Below are 20,355 nucleotides of genomic sequence, written 5' to 3'. Positions count from 1 at the left end.
CCTAGGAGGTCCACCTTTTTTTACGTATGTTGGTCTTAAGGGGCATGTCAACCCATCCCATTACCACTTATTTCATGTATAGCCACCTAGTTAAAAATTAAAAATTAAAAAATTAGGTGTTTTTCATCACAATATCTCTGGCTGACAAGGTCAAAACTGCACGAAATTAAAAGTGTAGGATCATTATGACACCCTCGAATGCATGCCAAGTTTTGTGTACTTTCGTTTATGGGGGGGCCTTACAATAAAATAATTTATGTGTACATTTAGTGACGACACACCAACAAGGATTCCCGACACTGAAAGACCGGGTTTACAAAACTTGTGGGCATGTACTCCCACATGGATAAATGGAACCGTCATTTTTCGTTTTGATCTGTAGCCCCCCCTGGACTGGACCCCCCGAAAGGAGGGTAGGGCAGACACAGTTCTCTGTGAATATCTTGAGAACTGTAGGGCCTAGGATGACCAATTTTTTCGTGGATGTTTGCCTCAGGGGTCATGTTAACCCATTCCATGTGCACACATGTGCATAAACAGATAAACACACGCACACACATACATTTACAGTAATCATAATGATGACACATACTCACACAGTAGACATAATGCATGATGCATGCACATGCACAAACACACATACGCAGGCAAACACACAAGCACGCATTATACACACACACACACACACACACACACACACACACACACACACACACACACACATAAACATAAACTTGTACACGCATTGCCATGCACACAATTCAAGAATTTTTCCGTCATCTACTTCCTGAATTTTTGGTCATTGATACCGGGACACCGAACCACCGGGTACATGAAATTTGGTGGGTATGTAGCCCCACTAGACTTTACGGAAAAAAATTTCATTTAGTCCCCGGGACCAACCACCCACCCCCACCACTGGGCCCCCAACCGCGAAAAAAAACAGTTTTTCCTAAATAACTACCTGAACCGTGGCACTGAGGATGAAGAATCTTTTTTATGGTATGTTGGTCTCAAGGGCCCACATCAACCTGGCTCATAATCACTCATTTGTGATTTGCACCCCACCCCACCGGTAAAAAATGAAAATGCAATATTATTCTGCTTTAATCGCCTTCTATCTTCAGTTAAGATGTTCAGAACTGCACCAAATTTTATGTGTATGATTGACCTGGCATTCTCTGGGGGTATGCCAAGTTTAAGAAATTTCATCCATGGGGGGGTCTAAAAAATTAGGTTATGTGTACATTTAGTGACTGTACACTCATTGGCTAGTAAATGGCGGTGCACACATATACACATGCACACACACAGGCACCCACATACTATCGGTATTAGAACGGCCGATACATAATTACAAATTCAGTAGGATTAAAAGAAAGGCAAAATAAATATTCATCATCATCATGGCTGCATTTTCAGTATTGGCGATAAGTAGTCAGTTGTCCACTAGATGGCGCATCGTTGCAGTGAGACGTAATTTTGTTGGAAGTTAAAAGTGGGTTGGAAAAACAATGGACGCCTTCCCTGGCCTGTAATTTACCACAGCAACATCTAATAAGGATAGGACGATGTTCACATGAAGTGTAATTCCCATTTCTTCTTGAAGCGAAATCAATCTGAGGATGTTTATCGGACATGCTTGGTTTTACCGCAGGTAATGTTAATCTTGTAATGTCAATAAGGACCTAGGTAATGTTACCCGTTAAGCGTTGGTTGAGTGATGGAAGCCCATTTGATTGATTGCATTTGTAGAAAACAATAAATGCGGTTATACCAAGCAAATTGATAGCAGCACTGTTTGTATCTTTCGACTGTCATTTATTGCACGTGCTACAAAAATCATTCTGTGCAATGGAAGATTTACTAACGCTACACCGGGTCTGATACAGTTTTGCCTATACATGCGAGACGCCTGTTTATTTTGTTTTAAGTCGCGGTAGGGTGTGAGAGGGGAATCGATGTGCTTTGATTCCAGCTTGTAGTTGTCTGTGAAATTAAAAAAGCACGCGTGTGTGAAGTATCCAAACAATGACACCTTAATTTCATTATGGCTGCTTTAGCAACACACCTTAAGCTACTGTGTAGTGTGTCCCATTTAGAAGTGGCTACTTCATTCGGCTTCCCTTGACTCATGGAGCTCAGCGGAATGTTATTACAACTTTTCAATGCGATATGACAGTCCGCTTGATACTGTAAGGCGTAGTAAGCCATTGGTTTCCAAAGGAGATTTTATTTGTGTCGCCAGCATAGCCTATTGACAATTTATGTTGTAAATAGGCCTACCTTATAATCCTACCTGTAGCTTAGGAAGCTAACAGCTTTCTATTAGGATCTAGTTTGTTAGTTACCGCTTTGTCATAACTCCCTGATGCATTTTTTGCATTTAGAATAGCCAGAGCATGTATATCTCAATCGAAAATTAAACAATATCGGGTGCTTCTATGGACTAGGCTGGGTTCACCCAGCCTGATCTGCCCGCTATTTATTTTTTGATTTCTTAAAAGATTGAGCTTGGTCTGATGAAAGCCAGACTAGCCATGGACCTCAGTTACACAATGCAAGGGAACATGAATCAGCCTATATTTGCACGAACAATAACGGACAAAAGCTCTTTCAACTTTGGCCCGTTAAAATGTGTATGAACAGTCTAGCGGCGATTTCATCAAGGCCCATTTGGACATGTCAGTTATTTGCACCACTGGTTAGATGTAAAACAGCATTTCGTTTCAGACTACTGTTACTTAATTTGTGCATTGACAATAAAGTATTACATGAACTAAAGATGACTAAAATCTTATGTAGAAGAAGAAACATTCACAAAAAATCCATCCATCCAAAAATGACCTTTGTTTTTGATAGCTGTTGAAAACGGCATGGAACTGACAAAGATGTTTTTGTTTATAAATACATAAAAATATATATATAAATAAATAAATAACATTATGCTGATACCTTTTGCTTTTCCCAAATACAATGTAGCCTACAGGTGTAAGTGACCTTTCATCAATCCAGTTGCAATGGATGAACTGTGATGAACTGCCCTACTTGTGATTGTTTAGAGATTTTAAAGGTTTTATAACAATGCTACATCTTCTTTGGCTATTCTACAATCTATTCACCTTTTCAGCACCAGTAGGCTACTTTCTGTGCAGCCGCACACACACACTCAGGCATGCCAAACAAGCATACACAAAAGTTTCAAGAGTGGGGGATGGAGTAAAATATGGAGACAAATTGAAGTGTGATTTATTTTCGCGGAACGGATGTACAGGACTGAGCGGCGGTCATATTTTGTACCGCTATGCGGGACATCTAGTTTGAAGCTGTGTCTATGTATTGCTGGAGTGGAGTCCAGTTGCAATTGTACTTTTGCTGCCTGTGTTACAAAATACAGAAATATGCAAACTGGTATACATCCATAGGCCATGGAGTGTGTGTCTGTCTGAGTGTGTGTGAGGGTTTTGGATTTGTCATAAGCATTCCTGGGATGTTTTCATGAATCCTTAAATTGAGGTTGATGAGAGTGGAATTAGTGTAGTTTAAACATGCTGGGAGTTAACACATTCTTTCTTTCTTTCTTGCTCTCTCACTCTGTCTCTCTTTCCTCTCCTTTTCTTCTCTTCTCTCTCTCTCTTGGTCCTCTCTCTTGCCAGCCCTCTGTTTTAACAAGCCCACACACAGGCCACCTCATGAGGATTTTGCACAGAGGAAGATGAGTGATAGTTAGTGTGTGACATTGGTCAGTGCCATCTGGTTTGCATGTACTTTCCATGTGTGTCATGTGTATACTTTCCATGTGTGTACACACACACACACACAGAGAGACTGTAAGGTGTTACTGGTTACTGTTAGGACTATATCAGACAAACACCTGCATATTGGCTTTTAGCTATGTGTAATAGGGGTGTGAATCTCTCATGTAAAAGACGATACGATTCACATCTAGATACATGGGCACGATTCGATACAAGAAAAGATACATGTTCATAAAAAACGACTCGATGCAGTTCGATGCAGTTGAAGAATGGAAAGCATTCTGAAAGATTTTTTATCATTTGCTTAAGGTGCACATTAATTTTATATTATAAATTATCATGGTCATGTCAATTAGGCAAAAACAAATGTGTGAATATGATTATCTAAACTGAGGTTTGTATCATATATTGTATTGAAATGAAAAAAGAATAGTCTACATTTCAGCCAAACAAAGCAGCCAAATACAACATAAAAATACATTTTTGTAGACTTTATAGATTTTATAGAGTTATATCTGATTGTTTTCAAGGAGCTGTAGCCTATTGTTGAGGTAAGACAATACCGAAATAAAATAAAACGGTGCTTAAGACAATCTTGGCCTTTTCTCATAGCCTACAAGAACAACATGGGCCTACATATCAATGAACTGGGCCTATTTTGTTCCAAGTCTGAGTGAATATGAACAAAATAATAATAATTTGTACATCGTTTTAGCAGCAAGGGCCAAATTATTCTTTAACATTAAGGAAATCCCTTCATCAAACGTAAGGCTACTCTACAGACTATCGTTGCCGTTTAGGAATGCTATAGTAAGTGTTTAATTTCGCGCTGGATTTTGACAAACAAAAGAGTAATCTGTCAAAACACCGACAGAGTGCGAGTTGTCACGTGCTTAAGTTGCAGTAGATGTATGGGTAATGAAGTCCTTTGTCTACTTTGGGCAATGAGTGTAGCCCAAAACGAACTTTATTACCCACAAATCCGTGCCACGTGTAGTTTCAAAACAGGAAGTGGGATGAACGTGCTGCTTGCAACGGAAATCAGAGTCTGAGCGAGCAGAAAAGGTTATGAACCGATTTGTAACAAGTAAATCGATATAACGACCAGTTCATTTCAGTTTTATTCCCATACGGGGCTTCACATATCGATGTAGCCGTATCTTACACGTTAAAAACGGATACCGATACGTATCGGTTAATCTTTACACCCCTAATGTGTAAGGTTGACTGCATATTTATGTGAATACTCAGTGTTTCATCTGCTAGGAACGCAAGGTTGTCTGTGTGTATCTGCTTGCCTGTGTGTGTGTGTGAGTGGGTGGATTTATGTGGTGTCTGTCGTTGGAGATGGAGAGAACTGAAGTGAGAGTGAGATGAAAGTAAAGAGTTGGGTATGAAGATGAGAGGACAAGAGAAAGTGGAGGAAACACAAAATGAGTCAGATCAAACAGTAGACGCAGAAAGAGAATGAGGAAGAAGAGGGGGATGGAGAGAAGATAATGACAAGGAGGAGTGGTTGCTATGGTTATGTGATTTTGTGGTGTGCCAGTTGGTTGCGCTGGAGTTGGTGGGGCCGTTTGGCTCTCAAAGCAGGTTGGAATCTTTCAGAAAGTTAAACCAGCACTGTACTAGGGACAGCCCCACAGTGCATTCTTCTCATATCTGGTTATCTCTCACTCACACTCTCTCTCTCTCTCTCTCTCTCTCTCTCTCTCTCTCTCTCTCTCTCTCTAACCTTGTACTTTTTCTCTTCTCATCACGGTGTCTTTTACCTGGCCTTATTTCACTCTAGGTTTCCTGTCACACATTTCTCTCTTTCTTGTTCTCCCCATCTATCGGTCTGTCCCTCCCCTTTCTCTATCTCTCCCTGTCTCTGCACACCCATCCTAATGAGAGACGGCCACAGTGTTTTTTCCCCCCTTCTTTGACAGGGGATCCCTTGGAATCCAGGAATGTTCTGGAATGTGCCAAATTCTACCACATTCTACTCATGCAAAGAGCAACTTGTAGGTTAAATCGGTTCACTACATTTACACATAATATTGCTTAGAAATGAATGTAGAAAAGGTTTTTATGAATGATTTTATGTGATATGACCTGCAAGTTGTTCTTTAAGTTAGAGTGTCTACTAAACATAAAAGTAAATGGTAACACTAAAACAAGGGGTTACATTTAAGATTTTTGGAAGAAAAGATCAGGCAGTCTGTCGAGAGACCTGCCCTAATTGGCGGCAATGAACCATTAAACCACACAATGATCCAAAACATACAGCCAATCAAGGCAAGAAATGGTTAACAGAGACCAATATCAACATTTTAGAGGCCCAGCCAGTCCAGACCTCAGAAAAGTGAGCAGGAGTGATGACAAATGATCGTTCCTGCCTCAAAACCCGGATTGCTGCTAAAAGGGTGCAGTGACTGTCTAGAATCGGAGAATGTGGAGACATGAAGAGGCTTGGTATGTATTATAAGAGCCATTTTGATAGCTGTGAATGCAAATAAAGATGTTTTTATTGATTATTTAAAAAGAATAATATGAATAATTGAATATTATGAATCATTTTGGATTGCCATTTTCCCTAAAAATTAAAAAAAAAAGATGAAAACTTTTTTTGATTCCATGTTTCTCCCACTTTGTCTTTGTCTACCAAGAGAAAATCAACATTAAATCAATATTTGCCAGGGGTACGAATCATTCATAATCATCATTTGTTCCTAACTGTATATGATGAGAAAAAAAAGCAGTAGATTTATCTGTGCTGATCGCTCAGTAGTCCTCAGTGACAGCTCTGTGTGGAGGTGGTGGTGGTGGACAATGTATGGATTTGTGAAAACGAGCCTGATTCAAAAAACGTTGGTGAGCGTCCACAAGGCAGAGAGAGATGGAGAGCAAGGGCGTGTCTATGTGTGGTAGAGGACTAGAGGAGGAGAGGAGAGGAAGGGCGTGTGTGTGGTAGAGGACTAGAAGAGGAGAGGAAGGGCGTGTGTGTGTGTGTGTGGTAGAGGAGGAGAGGAAGGGCATGTGTGTGTGTGTGGTAGAGGAGGAGAGGAAGGGCATTATTTTTTACACTGTGCCGCTGAGGCTCCTGTTGCGTGCTGTCGAGCTGCTCTTTGCTCATCGCTGCGTTCTGATCGTCTGCGCCAGAAGGAAACAGACCTGATTTGGTCCCAGGTCAGAACAGTTTCCAGTTCCGCTACTGCCTGGTGTCGGAGCGCATCAGCGTCAGGGCCGTGTGAGAAGGAACCCCTCTGTGTCAACCCGGTCGCCCGGGGCAACACCCCCCCCCACCCTATGACAGACGCCACGGTGCATGAATGATTGATGGCACATATGGGTTGGGTTGACTCCACACTCTCTTTTGTTCTTTCTTTTGCTCGTCTTTCTTTGTCTTTCGTTCCTCTCCTCCTTTCCCTTACCATTCCCTTGTAATTTCCTGACGTTTTTCCCGCTGGTCTTGTTGCAGGTGTGCAAACCGATTTGGCTCGGTCTCTATGACGACAGAACCTCCTCCGTCCCAGACTTCCGGGAACCACAGAAAGTGAAAGAGTTCCTTCAAGAGAAGTACGAGAAGAAAAGATGGTGAGAGCACACACACACACACACATTGTATAACATTGATATATTATATTGATGGGCATTATTTACATGTGTCCTTAGTTACCTGGGTATGAGTTCTAATAGAGCACTAATGTGCCAGTATTTTTTGTAAAACACGGCAGTGTATTTGTGTAGTTACAATGTAATAAGGGCACTATTGGTGATCATTCCTTTTGAGCTTCTTATCCTCCCCAGTTTGGGTGGACATTGATGGCCACCCAAACAAATGCAATGTATCTGTACCAAGGAACAAAAAACCTGTAGACGGCACACTTTATCATTTGAGTTTGACCGGTGCTTGAGCAGTACTGAGTGCTGTACGGTACCTCTGTTATCGTGGGCCTTGGCTAGTAGAGCAATGTGTTGCTAACCACAACACACATTGGCCAAATGTGTCATTCTCACGGAGAACACATACTGTGTGCAATACATAGTGTTGTACTTTAAGGTTAGGCGTTAGTCAGTATGCACTCTGTATGTTGTTGGCTGTTGGAGTAAAAACGATGGGTGTTATTTTGAAATCAACTTCACTTTACAGGGTTATTTCATTTTCATTTGATTTGATGTCATCCTACGGTTCAACTCATTCGAATGTCACTCTGCAACCGTAGGATCAACCGTATCAGAAAAATATGCAGCTGTGTGTGTGTGTGTGTGTGTGTGTGTGTGTGTGTGTGTGTGTCTCTCTCTCTCTCTCTCTCTCTCTCTCTCTCTCTCTCTCTCTCTCTCTCTCTCTCTCTCTCTCTCTCTCTCTCTCTCTCAGGTATGTCCCTCCGGAGCAGGCGCGCGTGGTGGCGTCGGTTCATGCATCCATCTCCGGCTCGTCGGCCAGCAGCACCAGCAGCACTCCCGAGGTGCGGCCGCTCAAGACCCTGCTGGGGGAGTCTGCCCCCACCCTGCACCTCAACAAGAACACCCCCAGCCAGGTGTGTGTGTGCGCGGATTGGTCTTTGTGAAACAGAGAATCAGTAAATGATTGTGTGTGTATGCGTGTGAGGGAATGTGTATATGTGCATGTGTCTTTGAGATTTATGCATGCCCTCTCAAATAGCACATCTCCCCCCACCTTATATTCTCTCGGTGTCTCTCTCTCTCTCTCTCTCTCTGTCTCTCTCTCTCTCTCTCTCTCTCTCTCTCTCTCTCTCTCTCTCTCTCTCTCTCTCTCCCCCCGTCTCTCAGTCTCCGGTGGTGGCTCGTTCTCAGCAGATGTCTCATCAGGAGAAGAAGTTCGACCTCCTTAGTGATCTGGGCGGAGATATCTTTGCTGCTCCACCCTCACAAGCCCCCAGTTCCTCCTCTGCAAACTTTGCTAACTTTGCACATTTCAACAGCCATCCAGGTACTTGCGCATACACACACACACACACACACACACACAGGAACACACGCACACACACAGGCACAAGCAATAATATAATTATAACCTCCAACTACTGATAGTTACACAAGGCCAAGTGAATATACACACAAACACAATGTGCAAGCAATCTCTTCATACCAAATGAAAGGAAGACCAAAATGGTTGATCATATTCGCAGAATTGTAGCCATACTGTGTAGATAATCAGTCAGGTCCACCCAAAACTGACCTCGTTTTGTTTTCTGCAATTAACCATAAACAAATTCAATCATTCTTCACTGTAAAATGAGAAGAGTATAGACATATTAGTTTGCTGCAATTTTATACACACATACACTCACAGGTATCCAAGCCCCATGAAATGTAGTGATTATTGACCGGTACACATGGGTTCATGCTCGGTCTCAGGGTAAAAAGCTGTTGGTCTGACCCACATTCTCTCCCCCCTCGTGTCCCAGACTGGATGGGCTTGTTGGATGTTGTGTGGTTCTGACCCTGTGTTGTCCTGATGTGTCTAATGCTGTGACCACTATCGACCATCATTACATCGTTCTTCTGTGTCCATGCTCATCAAAGTCTGTCACGAACCATCAGTCATATCCCCCTCTGTTTGTGTTTGTTTGTTTGTTTGTTTGTTTGTTTGTGTTGACCCCCTCCTGACCTCCATCAGCTCCGAACGCTAGCGCAAGTGCAGACTTTGCCAACTTCGATGCGTTTGGGAGCTCTGCTGCTGCAGCCACTGCCCCTGCTCCATTTCCATCCGCTCCACCTGCAGGTATCACACCAGTGTAACACACACGCGCACACACACACACACACACACACATATATACACTCACACTCACGCACTCTCATTCATACATACACTCTCATACTAACACACACACACTCACACACTCTCATACATACATACACTCACACACACACTCACACACTCTTATACATACATACATACAAACATACGCATTCTCTCTCACTTACCCGCGCGCACACACACGTGCAGAGGTGGGAAAAGTTCGAAAATATTGTACTCAAGTAAAAGTACCAATACCTTGATGAAATATTACTCAAGTACAAGTTAAAATACCGATCTGAAAATGTACTTAAGTAAAAGTAAAAAGTAGTTCATTTAAAATGTAAAAGTTACTTAGTTACTTTTTTTTTTATTGGGGTGTACCAGAACAACCAGTTTTACCAGAGACTTTCTAATGAGGAGATACAGCACTCAAAAAATCCTCCATAGTAATGCATGGGGTTAGTCAGTTGTATACAAAATATCACAACCCTTCCGCAGCAAAACGTTGACATGTGAAAACATTGAGCCAATCATGTGGTGTGCTGTGAAGACATCGTGCCAATCATCTGTTGTGATCTCGCTGCTGGAGCAAGATTGGTGTCGTGAAGCATTACGCACACGCATTTCTGCCGAAATAGATGCACGATAAGTGCCCAAAAAGTTTTGCAATATGGCCGCCGAGTGGAGTGGAGGTACTTGCCTGAAAAGGACTTTGGTCCTAGCTCGAGTTGCTGCAGCCAGCAGCTAAGGCAGCCATGTTCATGCTCCTAGTGTGTAGCGCTGTAGCTGCAGCAACTCGAGCTAGGTAAAACCGATTGTTTCAGTTTTGTTCATACCGACAGTACTCGGTGACGTTGAGAAATGGAGATCTATGTGAAAAATCACCGGAGTTCTCCTTTTGAGCAGTAGTTGATTTTCAAAGTTAGTTGCACTCATCCTTGCGTCGCTTTGCAATGAACAGTAATCCAGCACAACTGAAAAGCCCCTCACAGGCAGCTGAGGCAGGCAGGCTAATGTTGAGTTGCAGAGTTTTTTTTATATTTGGAAATGAGCAGAAGGTTCAGCAGATTAAAGGACGTCGAACTGGGGGGGAGAGTGGGAAGTATAGGGCCCCAATGGAGGAGAGGGCCCTTGAAAAGTGAAATACGGGGGGTACAACATTTTCACCAGGCATTAGTAATAACTCAGGTAATCCACACATAAAAAATCCAAACAACTCCATAAGTAGAGTCATGTGTAATGAAGTGGAATAACACAGGGAAAAAGTATTGAACAAGCTAAGAAAAAGCACTAAGACAAGGAAAGGGAAGGAACGAGCTGGAATCTGTAAGTAGTTAGAGTAGTTATCCTTTCTATCTGTGCAAATTAATATAAGCTTGGTTAGTAGCCTACATATTGATGGGCTATAAAAAGGTTTTTCATTACCAAGGTGTCACACAAGAAACATTTCATGATGGATAAAAGCAAAAAGCTCTCCCAAGACCTTTGCAACCTTATTGTTGCAAAACATATCAATGAAACTGGTTACAGATGCATTTCAAAACTTCAGAATCTTCAGTAAGCAGCATGGGAGCCATTATCTGCAAGTGGAAGAAACCTCACTGCATCATCAACCGGCCACGCAATATTTCTGACCAGGGAGTCAGAAGGATGGTCAATTCCAAGAGCCAAGGACCACTCGGAGAAAGCTCCAGAAAGACTTGAAGGCAGCCAATTCAATTAAACAGTTCTGGAAGTAACTAAAGATCAGGATTCACAAGAGGGACCCCTGGAATCTGTTTAGAACAATGGACCAAAATCACACCTGATACTGTGACTAATACCTTTTGTCATACAGGAAATGTCTTGAAGCTGTCTAAAGGCTTTTCCACAAAGTATTGAAGAAATTTCAGTAGGCACGTTCAATACTTTTTTTCCTGTGTCATTCCACTTTAATACACATAACTCTTATGTTTTGGATTTTTTATATGTGTGTTAATATAATGTGTGGTGAAAATTTCGAATAGACTCACTTGGAAGTTTAAGCTAATTACTGAAAATATATATGACTATATGTCCACCATATATTTATTTTACCTGAATATTTTAACTTCCAAATTAAATGTCAAAATGAATGTCAGACGAAATTTAAAGTTTGACTGACTGGATTTTGTATACAAAACAGTGAAAACTGTCTAAGGTCACTCTCACTCTCCCTTGCTAAAGAGTTAAATGGTTTAGTCCGCCTGCACGATTCATAAGGTAGTCTATCTTTTGTTTATTTAGTTGAGCATCGCTAGTAGTGGACCGCTAATTGTTGTGCTGCTGGTGCAATGTCTTTCTCCAAGAAAGCCAAGTCAGGTTATTAAAAAGAGAGACATCAAAATGAGGGGAAACAACTGCTAATAAACTTCTTTCCAAAGAAAGGTGAGCACAAACGCCAAAACACCTAAATCCCATGGTGTTTGCTTGAATATCTCCGCTATCATTAGTGCTAAAAACGAACTGAGACAACCCATTGAAATAGCGGAAAATACACTTTCATAGGTTAGGCTACACATGTAATCTGATGCATTTCGTGATCCAGCTCCATCTCCCATCACTTTCAGAAAGACTGCATGGCGCCAGCTTGATTCATGTCCTGTTGTAGGCTACATGCTGATCATTATCACTAGGCTAGTGGTTTAGGGCGTGATTTCTTTTCTCTCCCTTTCTGTTTTCGTTAGTCTTAACTTTTTTTTTTTACTCAAGTAACGGATGGGATTTTTGTTGTAGCAAAGTACAATACTTCGCTCAAAATGTAATCAAGTAAAATTTAAAATACCGATTTTATAAACTACTTAAAAAATACAAAATACACAGAAAAACTACTCAATACAGTAACGTGAGTAAATGTATTTCATTACTTTCCACCTGCACACGTGATAATACTGTATATACCTGTATATAAGTCCTTTTAACTTAGGTTAAAAGTTGTGGTCGCTTGGCACAAAAAACACACACACCCCACAGAGACCTTTCTTACCATCTGGTGGGTTTCATTCCCACCAGTTTGGCCAGTTTATCCATTTTGATCATCCTAAGGCGTTGTTTTGTGTAGTGTAGTGTGCATTTGATGTGATTGTGTTTCAGTGTGTGCAATAGAGTGTTTGAGAATAGAGCTGTGTGTTTTGATACTGTAGCAGTGTGTGTGTTTGTATTCTTTGATCAGCCCCGTCACGTTTTGCTGCACATTTAGTCTCCCGGTCATGCTTGCTTTCACTCTCAGTTGAACAGCTGCCCTCTCCTCTCACCTCCACCAACCGCCTATGAGCATCTCTGGTTCTCACAGTTTGTTGCTTATTCTCTCACATTGAGTTGTTTATTTCCGAAGGGAAAAAACACTTTGTAAGATTATTTGGCTGTTACTCAGTCACTGCATAATGTAGTTTTAAAAGGTAGCCCATTTGAAGCCAAAACGGTCCTCAAACCCAAGGTTTATTTACCCAGTAATGTATCTATTAAGATGGATGATTGTCGTAATTAACTCAGTGAGTGGACAGTCCTGGAAAATTGAAAAATCACAACTTGCTTGTGGGGTTGCAGTCATCCAATGGGGTCAGTGTCACTGACTCTGTCAAGAAGTCTTGTCTTTGGCCCCGTCATGGCACCTTGAGACAATTTCAATGTCATGGTGCTATATTTAAATGAAACCAAATAGAACTGAACGTCCACCTGGAGAAAAGAGCCCATTTAATGTTGAAAGGGCCGTGACAGTCTCTCCTCGATGAGTCGTGTCGGGCGTTGGAAGTTGTGTCCTCAGAGGGCTGCTCGTGACCCTGCTGGGATGTGAGGCGAGGTCATTCCAAAGGGGAAGTTGCCCTCCTGTAATGCTCACTGCTGCCCCCTGCTGGACGACAAACTGCTGCATCTGTTTCTAGGGGTGCCCAGATGCCACAACAATATTCAATTGAATTCAGTCAAATTATCTTCAAATGAAATTAAAGCCAATCTGAAGAAAGAACCTGCTAAGCTCTTAGCTTAATGAGCTGTAGTCAACAAGTTTAACAAAGAATAAGAGAATAACATTAAAAGAAACATGCTCGAAAGACCAAAACACTTGGCATGATGTCATTAAAATTGCTGTGTGACTTCCATGCTGTGTTGGCCATTAGTGGTCAGTTGTGTGTGGCTGGTGATTGGCCGATTCATCATCACTACTTTGCTTGGTGCCATGGGACTCCAGTTTGCTCACTTGCCTTTCTTTTTTCCACCTTTCTGTTTTGTTAATAAATCCATTTCACTCTTGTTTTTTTTTTTCTTTTCTTTTCATTTCTTCTGTCTTTCTTTTCTTTCTGTCGTTCTTGCTTTTCTTCTTGTCTCTCTTGCTTTGGCCCTCTGGTTCTCTGTTGCGTTGTGTGTGGCCCGCTGGGCTGCAGCCATCAGTGCTCTCCCATCCAGCCGCAGTGTAGGGGAGTTCTGCTCCGCACTGCCTCCACTGCCGCCTCACAGTAAGTCTCATAGTGTGTGTGTGTGTGTGTGTGTGTGAGAGAGAGAGAGAATTCTGAATGCATTTTTGGTTAGTGTGTCGTTTTGTTGAGTCACACTGTCTGTTAGTGTGTATGGGGTTGTCAATGTATTGGTTTTGTCTGTCTGTCTGGCATTATTGTCTTTTACATGTGATCAAGCAATTGTCTTTGTTTTAAAGTGTGTATCCACCCATTCAGTCCTGCCGATAATAAAGTTAAATCTCTCTTACACACACACACACACACACACACACACACACACACACACACACACACACACACACACACACACACACACACGGTGCCCACACTCTCCTCTCTGTTGTGAATAGAAACATTATTGACACATCATTATTGTTTCACTCACTCCCTCCCATTCGGTTCGACGCACTAAGCCCACCCTTCTCCCCTAGACACGAAGTTGACCGCTCGCGACCTTTGCCCTCTCAACAGTGAGCTCACTAGGGCAGTGGAATTTACTATGTACTCTCTGCCTCCACCTCAAAGTTATTGATAAGACTGCTAACCTCAACATAAACCAAGATAAGCTGTGTGTCTCATTTGTGTGGAGATATTTTTTTTATTGTTGAGTGCTTATGACCTCTGCATTGCTGTAAATGCCATCATATAATAATTAATGATTATGGCGCCAATATTTATTATTAGAACTGGTGGAAGGCTCTTCCAGTGGTTGCAAGTTCGTTTGAGGTCATGCTGGACTGGTTACCATTGTCAACTCCTTGTACTCACACACACACCCCAAATGAATTACTCACACACATACACACCACATGATGTGTGTGTACACACACACACCAAATGATGTACTCACACACACACACCAAATGATGGAAAGATGATTTAGGAAATGCACTGTCTCTATCTAATGTGTTTTGTCTCACGTGCACACGCAGAGGTTGGCCCATTTTTGGTATTGGTAATCTTTGGTATAACCTCCTTTACTTTGCACTCAGACACACTCTATTTCTCTCTCTCTCTCTCTCTCTCTCTCTCTCTCTCTCTCTCTCTCTCTCTCTTCAAACACACACACACTACACAGTTAAAATGCAATGTGCACCATCAGTCTTTGCTTAAGCAGGCTACTCTTGGATTGTGTGTGTGTGTGTGTTGCACCTGTCTCACGATCCTACAGAATCAGGTTCCCTATATTTAGTACCACCCTTCCAGAACACTCTAATGTGAAGGACACACACACACACACACAGGTGCTCCACTCTTGGCCTATTATTGGTTTCTAGATCTTTCATATACCCCTCTCGGAGATTATTTTCTTTATTCTCTCCTCTTTGGTTTGTTTTTCCTCTCTCACACAGGAGGCTCCTCGGGACTAGCTAACGCCAGTTTTGCAAATTTTGACAACTTCCCCAAATCCTGTAGTGCGGACTTTGGAGCGCTGGGCCAGCGAGGCACGTCGGCAGGCGCAGACGCAGGCAGAGTAGACGGCGCTAGTAGCGTGCCAGCCGATAGATATGCGGCCCTTGCAGACCTGGACGGCATCTTTAACATGGCCCAGTCTGAGTCAGGTATGCCCAAAGACAGAGCTGTTGTAAGCAACCCGCACTGCCAAGTCTGGGTGGCAAAACAAGAGTGTGAGAGAGAGAGAGAGAGAGAGAGAGAGACCGAGAGAGAGAGATGGTGTCTCATAAGGCAGGCAGCTGTGAAGGAAGAAAGGGTGTGTGAATCTGGTGCACTGATCTTGAAGAACTCTGGATCGAGCAACTGAATGATCTCGCCCTTTCAACAATGAAGACAACTTATTTCAAACACTTATTTCAAACACATGCCTTTGAGACCACTTCTGTCCTTGTCAAATGGATTTGCATGCGGATATCATGACATTCTCAATTATATTAAACACCTTTTACATGTTTCTATGGTGTTAGTATATATTTTTACACTGTATGAGTAACATACAAAATATGTTTATGGGGTTTCCCATTTACTCAAGTGGTCCCAAGAACAATGGCCGCCATTCCACAGTGGCGTTATCTCAGGTGCGGAATAAGAAGCTCAATCCAGTGTTCTTTGAGGTCAGTGATCTTTTGGCAGTTTAGCCCTGGAGTCCCAGAGCTGCCTGCTCTCTGAGCTGCTAAAGCAACACTCAGTTAGGATCCATAACTGAACAGGCATAGTGTTGGACACCAAAAACGCAGTGTTTCAACAGCAGGTGCAGTTCCACCCTGATGGTGGCATACCTTAACACCACTGAATTGGAGGGGAGTGTGGGGAGGATTTAAAGATGGTTGTTGGGGCTTTATCCCATAAATTATGGGTTGAAATTCTAGTGTAGAATTCGGGACACTAACAACAGATAAGTGTATACTGTATTGTTAAGGTGTTATTGCTGAATAATTATAGCAGCTACTGCTTGAATGTCTGCATACAAGAAAGTCTATAACAAGAGTAGTAGATAACTACTGGTATAAACACTGGTAGCTTCAATGTGTATCGTCATCAGGTATTTTTTGTCCTACTTGTCATAGTTTTCTCTGATGTGGAAGGCCCAGCCAGACACAAAGCCTTCCATGGGCGTATGGGCCTATACTGGGTGAGAAGGAAAACTAACCAACCACATTGCACCTTTTCATTTGAGATCTTATGAAGAAACAGAATTCTTCACAATGTCAGCTTACTGTAGGTGCAGTAAGCGGTTTGGGCAGGTGCATCCCTCAAAGAGCACAGAATGCACACAAAGTGCAAGTGCAAGCTTTTTTTCACCGTCAGACTCAAAAAAAGAAACCCTCATCACCGGTTTTTATTTTATTTTTTCAGTTCAGTGCATGTCAGCACATTCACAAAAAGACAAGTTGTTCCTTGGCCCTCCGTCCCTCTTTATTTCCAGAGGCTATGTGCTGTCAGGTTTCATACTTTTTGTTTTAGCCTCTAAACACACACACAGACACATACACTTGCACGCACACATACTCCCTAATCTGCATCGTCTGCCTAGTTTCTGATCAGCTCCTGTTAAAAATATAAATATCTTGCTTTATTCATGCAAAATCTCCCGAGTAATACCGTTCATGTGATCAATCGTAAACAAACGCTAATGTAACGGTAATGTAATGATTGATGCTGCTGATGTATGTGATCCCATTGAAGTAGAAACACCCCAGTTGTATGTCTTTGTAGTCTTTTTTTCCCTGTCAACAGTCCAAAATACAACAAAGTAAAAGGTTTACACAATAAAGTATAGATAGGGAAATGCACACTTCCTTTTTTGCCTGTATATGTAAACAAAACTTTCTGCTAACTAGGGCTGTAGGTTCACTTTTTTGTTAGCACTGTTGCTACAGATAGTTTTGTAGCGCAATCCACAAAATCTCTAGCATCGGTATGTCTACAAACACCTCATTTGTAGGCTATACTCTAGAAAGCATTTTAAATAAGGTGTCACTGATGCTAAGCTGGTAAATCATCCATAGCACAGACAGATTATGTTGTAGCATGTGCTACATGTAGCACTGTAAAGCTCTGCTGCTACCTCAAGTTGATTGTATTGAAATTGTGTACTAGGGCAATTCCATGGAAAATTACGTTTTTTGTAACATCCATAACGGCAATAAAAATGTGATGGTATGGTATGATGTGAATGATTACATGAAATATGAGCATTTGCTATTTTTGGCTGAAGAATGTACATGAGAAAAAATGCACAAAAAATTAATGTCATCATTCACATCATACAAATGCCAAGGCATTTCACTGGCGTTATGGATGTGACAAAAAGTCCATTTTCTGTGGAATTGCCCACTAGTGGTATATCTATAATATTGATGGGATTGAGAAATTTCCCAGTGAAAAAGTAGGGCAAATGCAATGGATGTATGCATACATAAATGTCAAACCAAGGGTGCGTTCAAATTCAAACAATCGGCGAACGTTTGTGGTAAGCATGTTTTTTCTAAACAGTTTGAACGATTTGGTGGTAACATTCCATTGTAACAGTAATTGCATAGTTACCTTCACCAAGCCCACGTCCAGTTCCATTATATGTTCGGGGAGAACTACCTCCTCAGACTGTTTGTGAGTGTTTGCAAACGTTCGCCAAAACCTCAAGGCAAACAGAAACCTTTTTGCAAACGTCCGCCTATGTTTGTGAATTTGAACGCACCTCAGGGAAGGGCACAAGAATGCTCCATGACATTGTGTTAAATGGGCTGGGAACTGGTATGGAAATAACTGGCAGTGGACACATAGGAACTATTATTGACAATGACACGCAGGGCACTCCGTAGTCCAAAAAGTATGACTTTACGTGACAATAGTGGCAACTGTGTCATAGGTCATTAGCCTTTAGATGAGCTATGTCCACCCTCTGTCTCTCCCCAAGAGGTACAACCCTGGGCGATGGTCGATGGTATAACGTAAGACTCTTTCACTCGTCCACACAACCCCACTCTTGTATGTGTGTGTGTACTACAGGGGGCGCTGTTCCGACTGGGGTGAGCTCTGCCCCTCCCTCTGCAGGCGTGGGGCCCCCGCCAGGCCCCGTTGGCTCCATGGGGGGCGACCGCTACGCTGCGCTGGCCGAGCTGGACAACGTCTTCAGCTCATCTGCCCCGCCCACCAGTGTCTACAACACCATCAGCACGGCACAGGAGTGAGAAACGCACCCTCTATGTTTGCTCAGAACCTGTCTGTCTGTTTGTCTGTCTATCTGTCTATATACCTGGTTGTTTGCTTGTCCATTTGGCTGTCTCTTCCTACCTGTCTACCAATTTGCTTGTCCTGGAGTGAGACATGCACCCCTCTCTGTCTGAGTGTTGATCCACTTGTCCTTGTCAGTGCTGCTGAATACTGTCCATGTTTGCCTTCTCAATTTCAGTTCCCTGACTGTGTTGTTGATGCCCCTTGCAGCCCTTATTCTTTTCTTACTCCAGTCTATTGGCTCACTTTCAGACTTTTTTTCCAAATCCGCAGCCTGTATCCATGTCACAACTAATACACTGTGTGTGTGTGTGTGTGTGTGTTTCAGAACCATGTTTGGTGCTGTAACTAGTGTGTCCTCAGCACAGATGCAGCAAGGATTACCCAGCATGCCACAGTGCTTTGGAGGTAGGTTCTGAGGACGTTCCGAAGCTTTTGTGGTGAGACTTCACTCCAACCCACTGCATTCATGTGTTTGTGTTGTTGTTGATTTGTTTGTTTGTTTTCCTTGTGTCGGCAGGTCCTTCGACTAACCCTTTTGTTGCCTCATCGGTTGCCCCGGCAGTGGCCCCCACCAACCCATTTCAGACCAATGGCAGAGCTGCCGCTGTGGCCGCAGCAGGTGAGGGTGGAGCTTGCAGAACTATGAGCCAATCACAAACATTACGGGCAACATAATTAATACCAATATCAACATAGCGTTTTGGTTTTCATTAACACATTGTATATGGAGGGTTTTTTGCACGAAAACCGTAATTTGATCAAATCCTGTTATTTCATAAGTGGGTGCATTTGCCCAATAAAGCAGTCAGCAGTCAGGAGTGGAGATTTGCTTATTCTGTGGTGTTGAGACTTCTTCTTTTATCCCTCATGGATTATTCAACAACGCATGAAGCACACCTAGTCACATAAGTGCATTTACAGAATGAGGCCAAATGTGACAGGAGTACACACACACACACACGCCACACGCACGCACGCACGCACGCACGCTCAGCTCAGCTCGCTTGCTTGCTCTCTCCCTCTCTCTCTCTCTCTCTCTCTCTCTCTCTCTCTCTCTCGCTCTCTCGCTCTCTCTTTCTGCATATTTAACATTGTTGGCAGAACAAAGTTTTTAGGAGGTAGTGAAAGCGTTCTCATTTCAGCACAGATGAATGGCAATGTTGTAATCAATACAGACTCTTTCGCTGTTGCTGCAGCTATTTTTTTGTTCTGCGTCCATGTGGGCATCCCTCAGGTTATCAGTGTTAGAAGCCCATAACACAGATTTAGACTGAGTGTGTGTGTGTGTGTACAGGTGTATAAGGGTAAGACACACTCATGGCTCTGTCTGTTTGTTGCCATGCTGGTCAGGCCTCTTAGGAGCCCTACAGGGGCAGGGTTTCATCCCTGCTCATTTTGGTATGTTTCTCTCTCTCTCCCTCTCCCTCCCACTCCCTTTACCTCTGCCTATCTTTAAATTCTTTCTTTTTTCAATCTTTGTTATCTATCTTTCAAGCTTTTTATCTACACTGTGTCTGTGTTTATTTCTGGCTTGTGTAGTTAATCCGTGTTAGTGCATTAAAAGAGCCTGCTGGAACTCCATGTTCCACGATGCACTGGGCCAAACCTGGTAGACAGTGCACCGATCAACCTAGTGCTACCAGAGCGCCACTCTTCCCCTTTGGCACGGCCATACACACACTTT

The 20,355-nt window shown here is 42.6% G+C and overlaps 1 protein-coding gene across 7 annotated transcripts in view; it reads left to right on the top strand.

Annotated features, from left to right (window-relative positions):
• agfg1a (ArfGAP with FG repeats 1a) overlaps nt 1-20,355 on the top strand; it is a 38,676-nt gene that overhangs the window by 15,364 nt on the left and 2,957 nt on the right. The window contains exons 3-11 of one of the 7 annotated variants that reach the window (XM_048263918.1): nt 7,222-7,337; nt 8,119-8,281; nt 8,535-8,694; nt 9,385-9,489; nt 13,908-13,979; nt 15,332-15,541; nt 18,444-18,621; nt 18,997-19,076; nt 19,189-19,290. In XM_048263918.1, the coding sequence (XP_048119875.1) occupies nt 7,222-7,337; nt 8,119-8,281; nt 8,535-8,694; nt 9,385-9,489; nt 13,908-13,979; nt 15,332-15,541; nt 18,444-18,621; nt 18,997-19,076; nt 19,189-19,290 (1,186 nt within the window). The remainder of the gene's footprint in view (nt 1-7,221; nt 7,338-8,118; nt 8,282-8,534; nt 8,695-9,384; nt 9,490-13,907; nt 13,980-15,331; nt 15,542-18,443; nt 18,622-18,996; nt 19,077-19,188; nt 19,291-20,355) is intronic. The other 6 variants (XM_048263920.1, XM_048263919.1, XM_048263922.1 and 3 more) reach the window with 6 other exon arrangements.

Source organism: Alosa alosa, chromosome 15 (genome assembly GCF_017589495.1).
Source record: "Alosa alosa isolate M-15738 ecotype Scorff River chromosome 15, AALO_Geno_1.1, whole genome shotgun sequence".
In the NCBI taxonomy this organism is placed as follows: domain Eukaryota; kingdom Metazoa; phylum Chordata; class Actinopteri; order Clupeiformes; family Clupeidae; genus Alosa; species Alosa alosa.
Note: the sequence above shows the minus strand (reverse complement) of the source record. Positions and strands in the feature narration are given on the sequence as shown.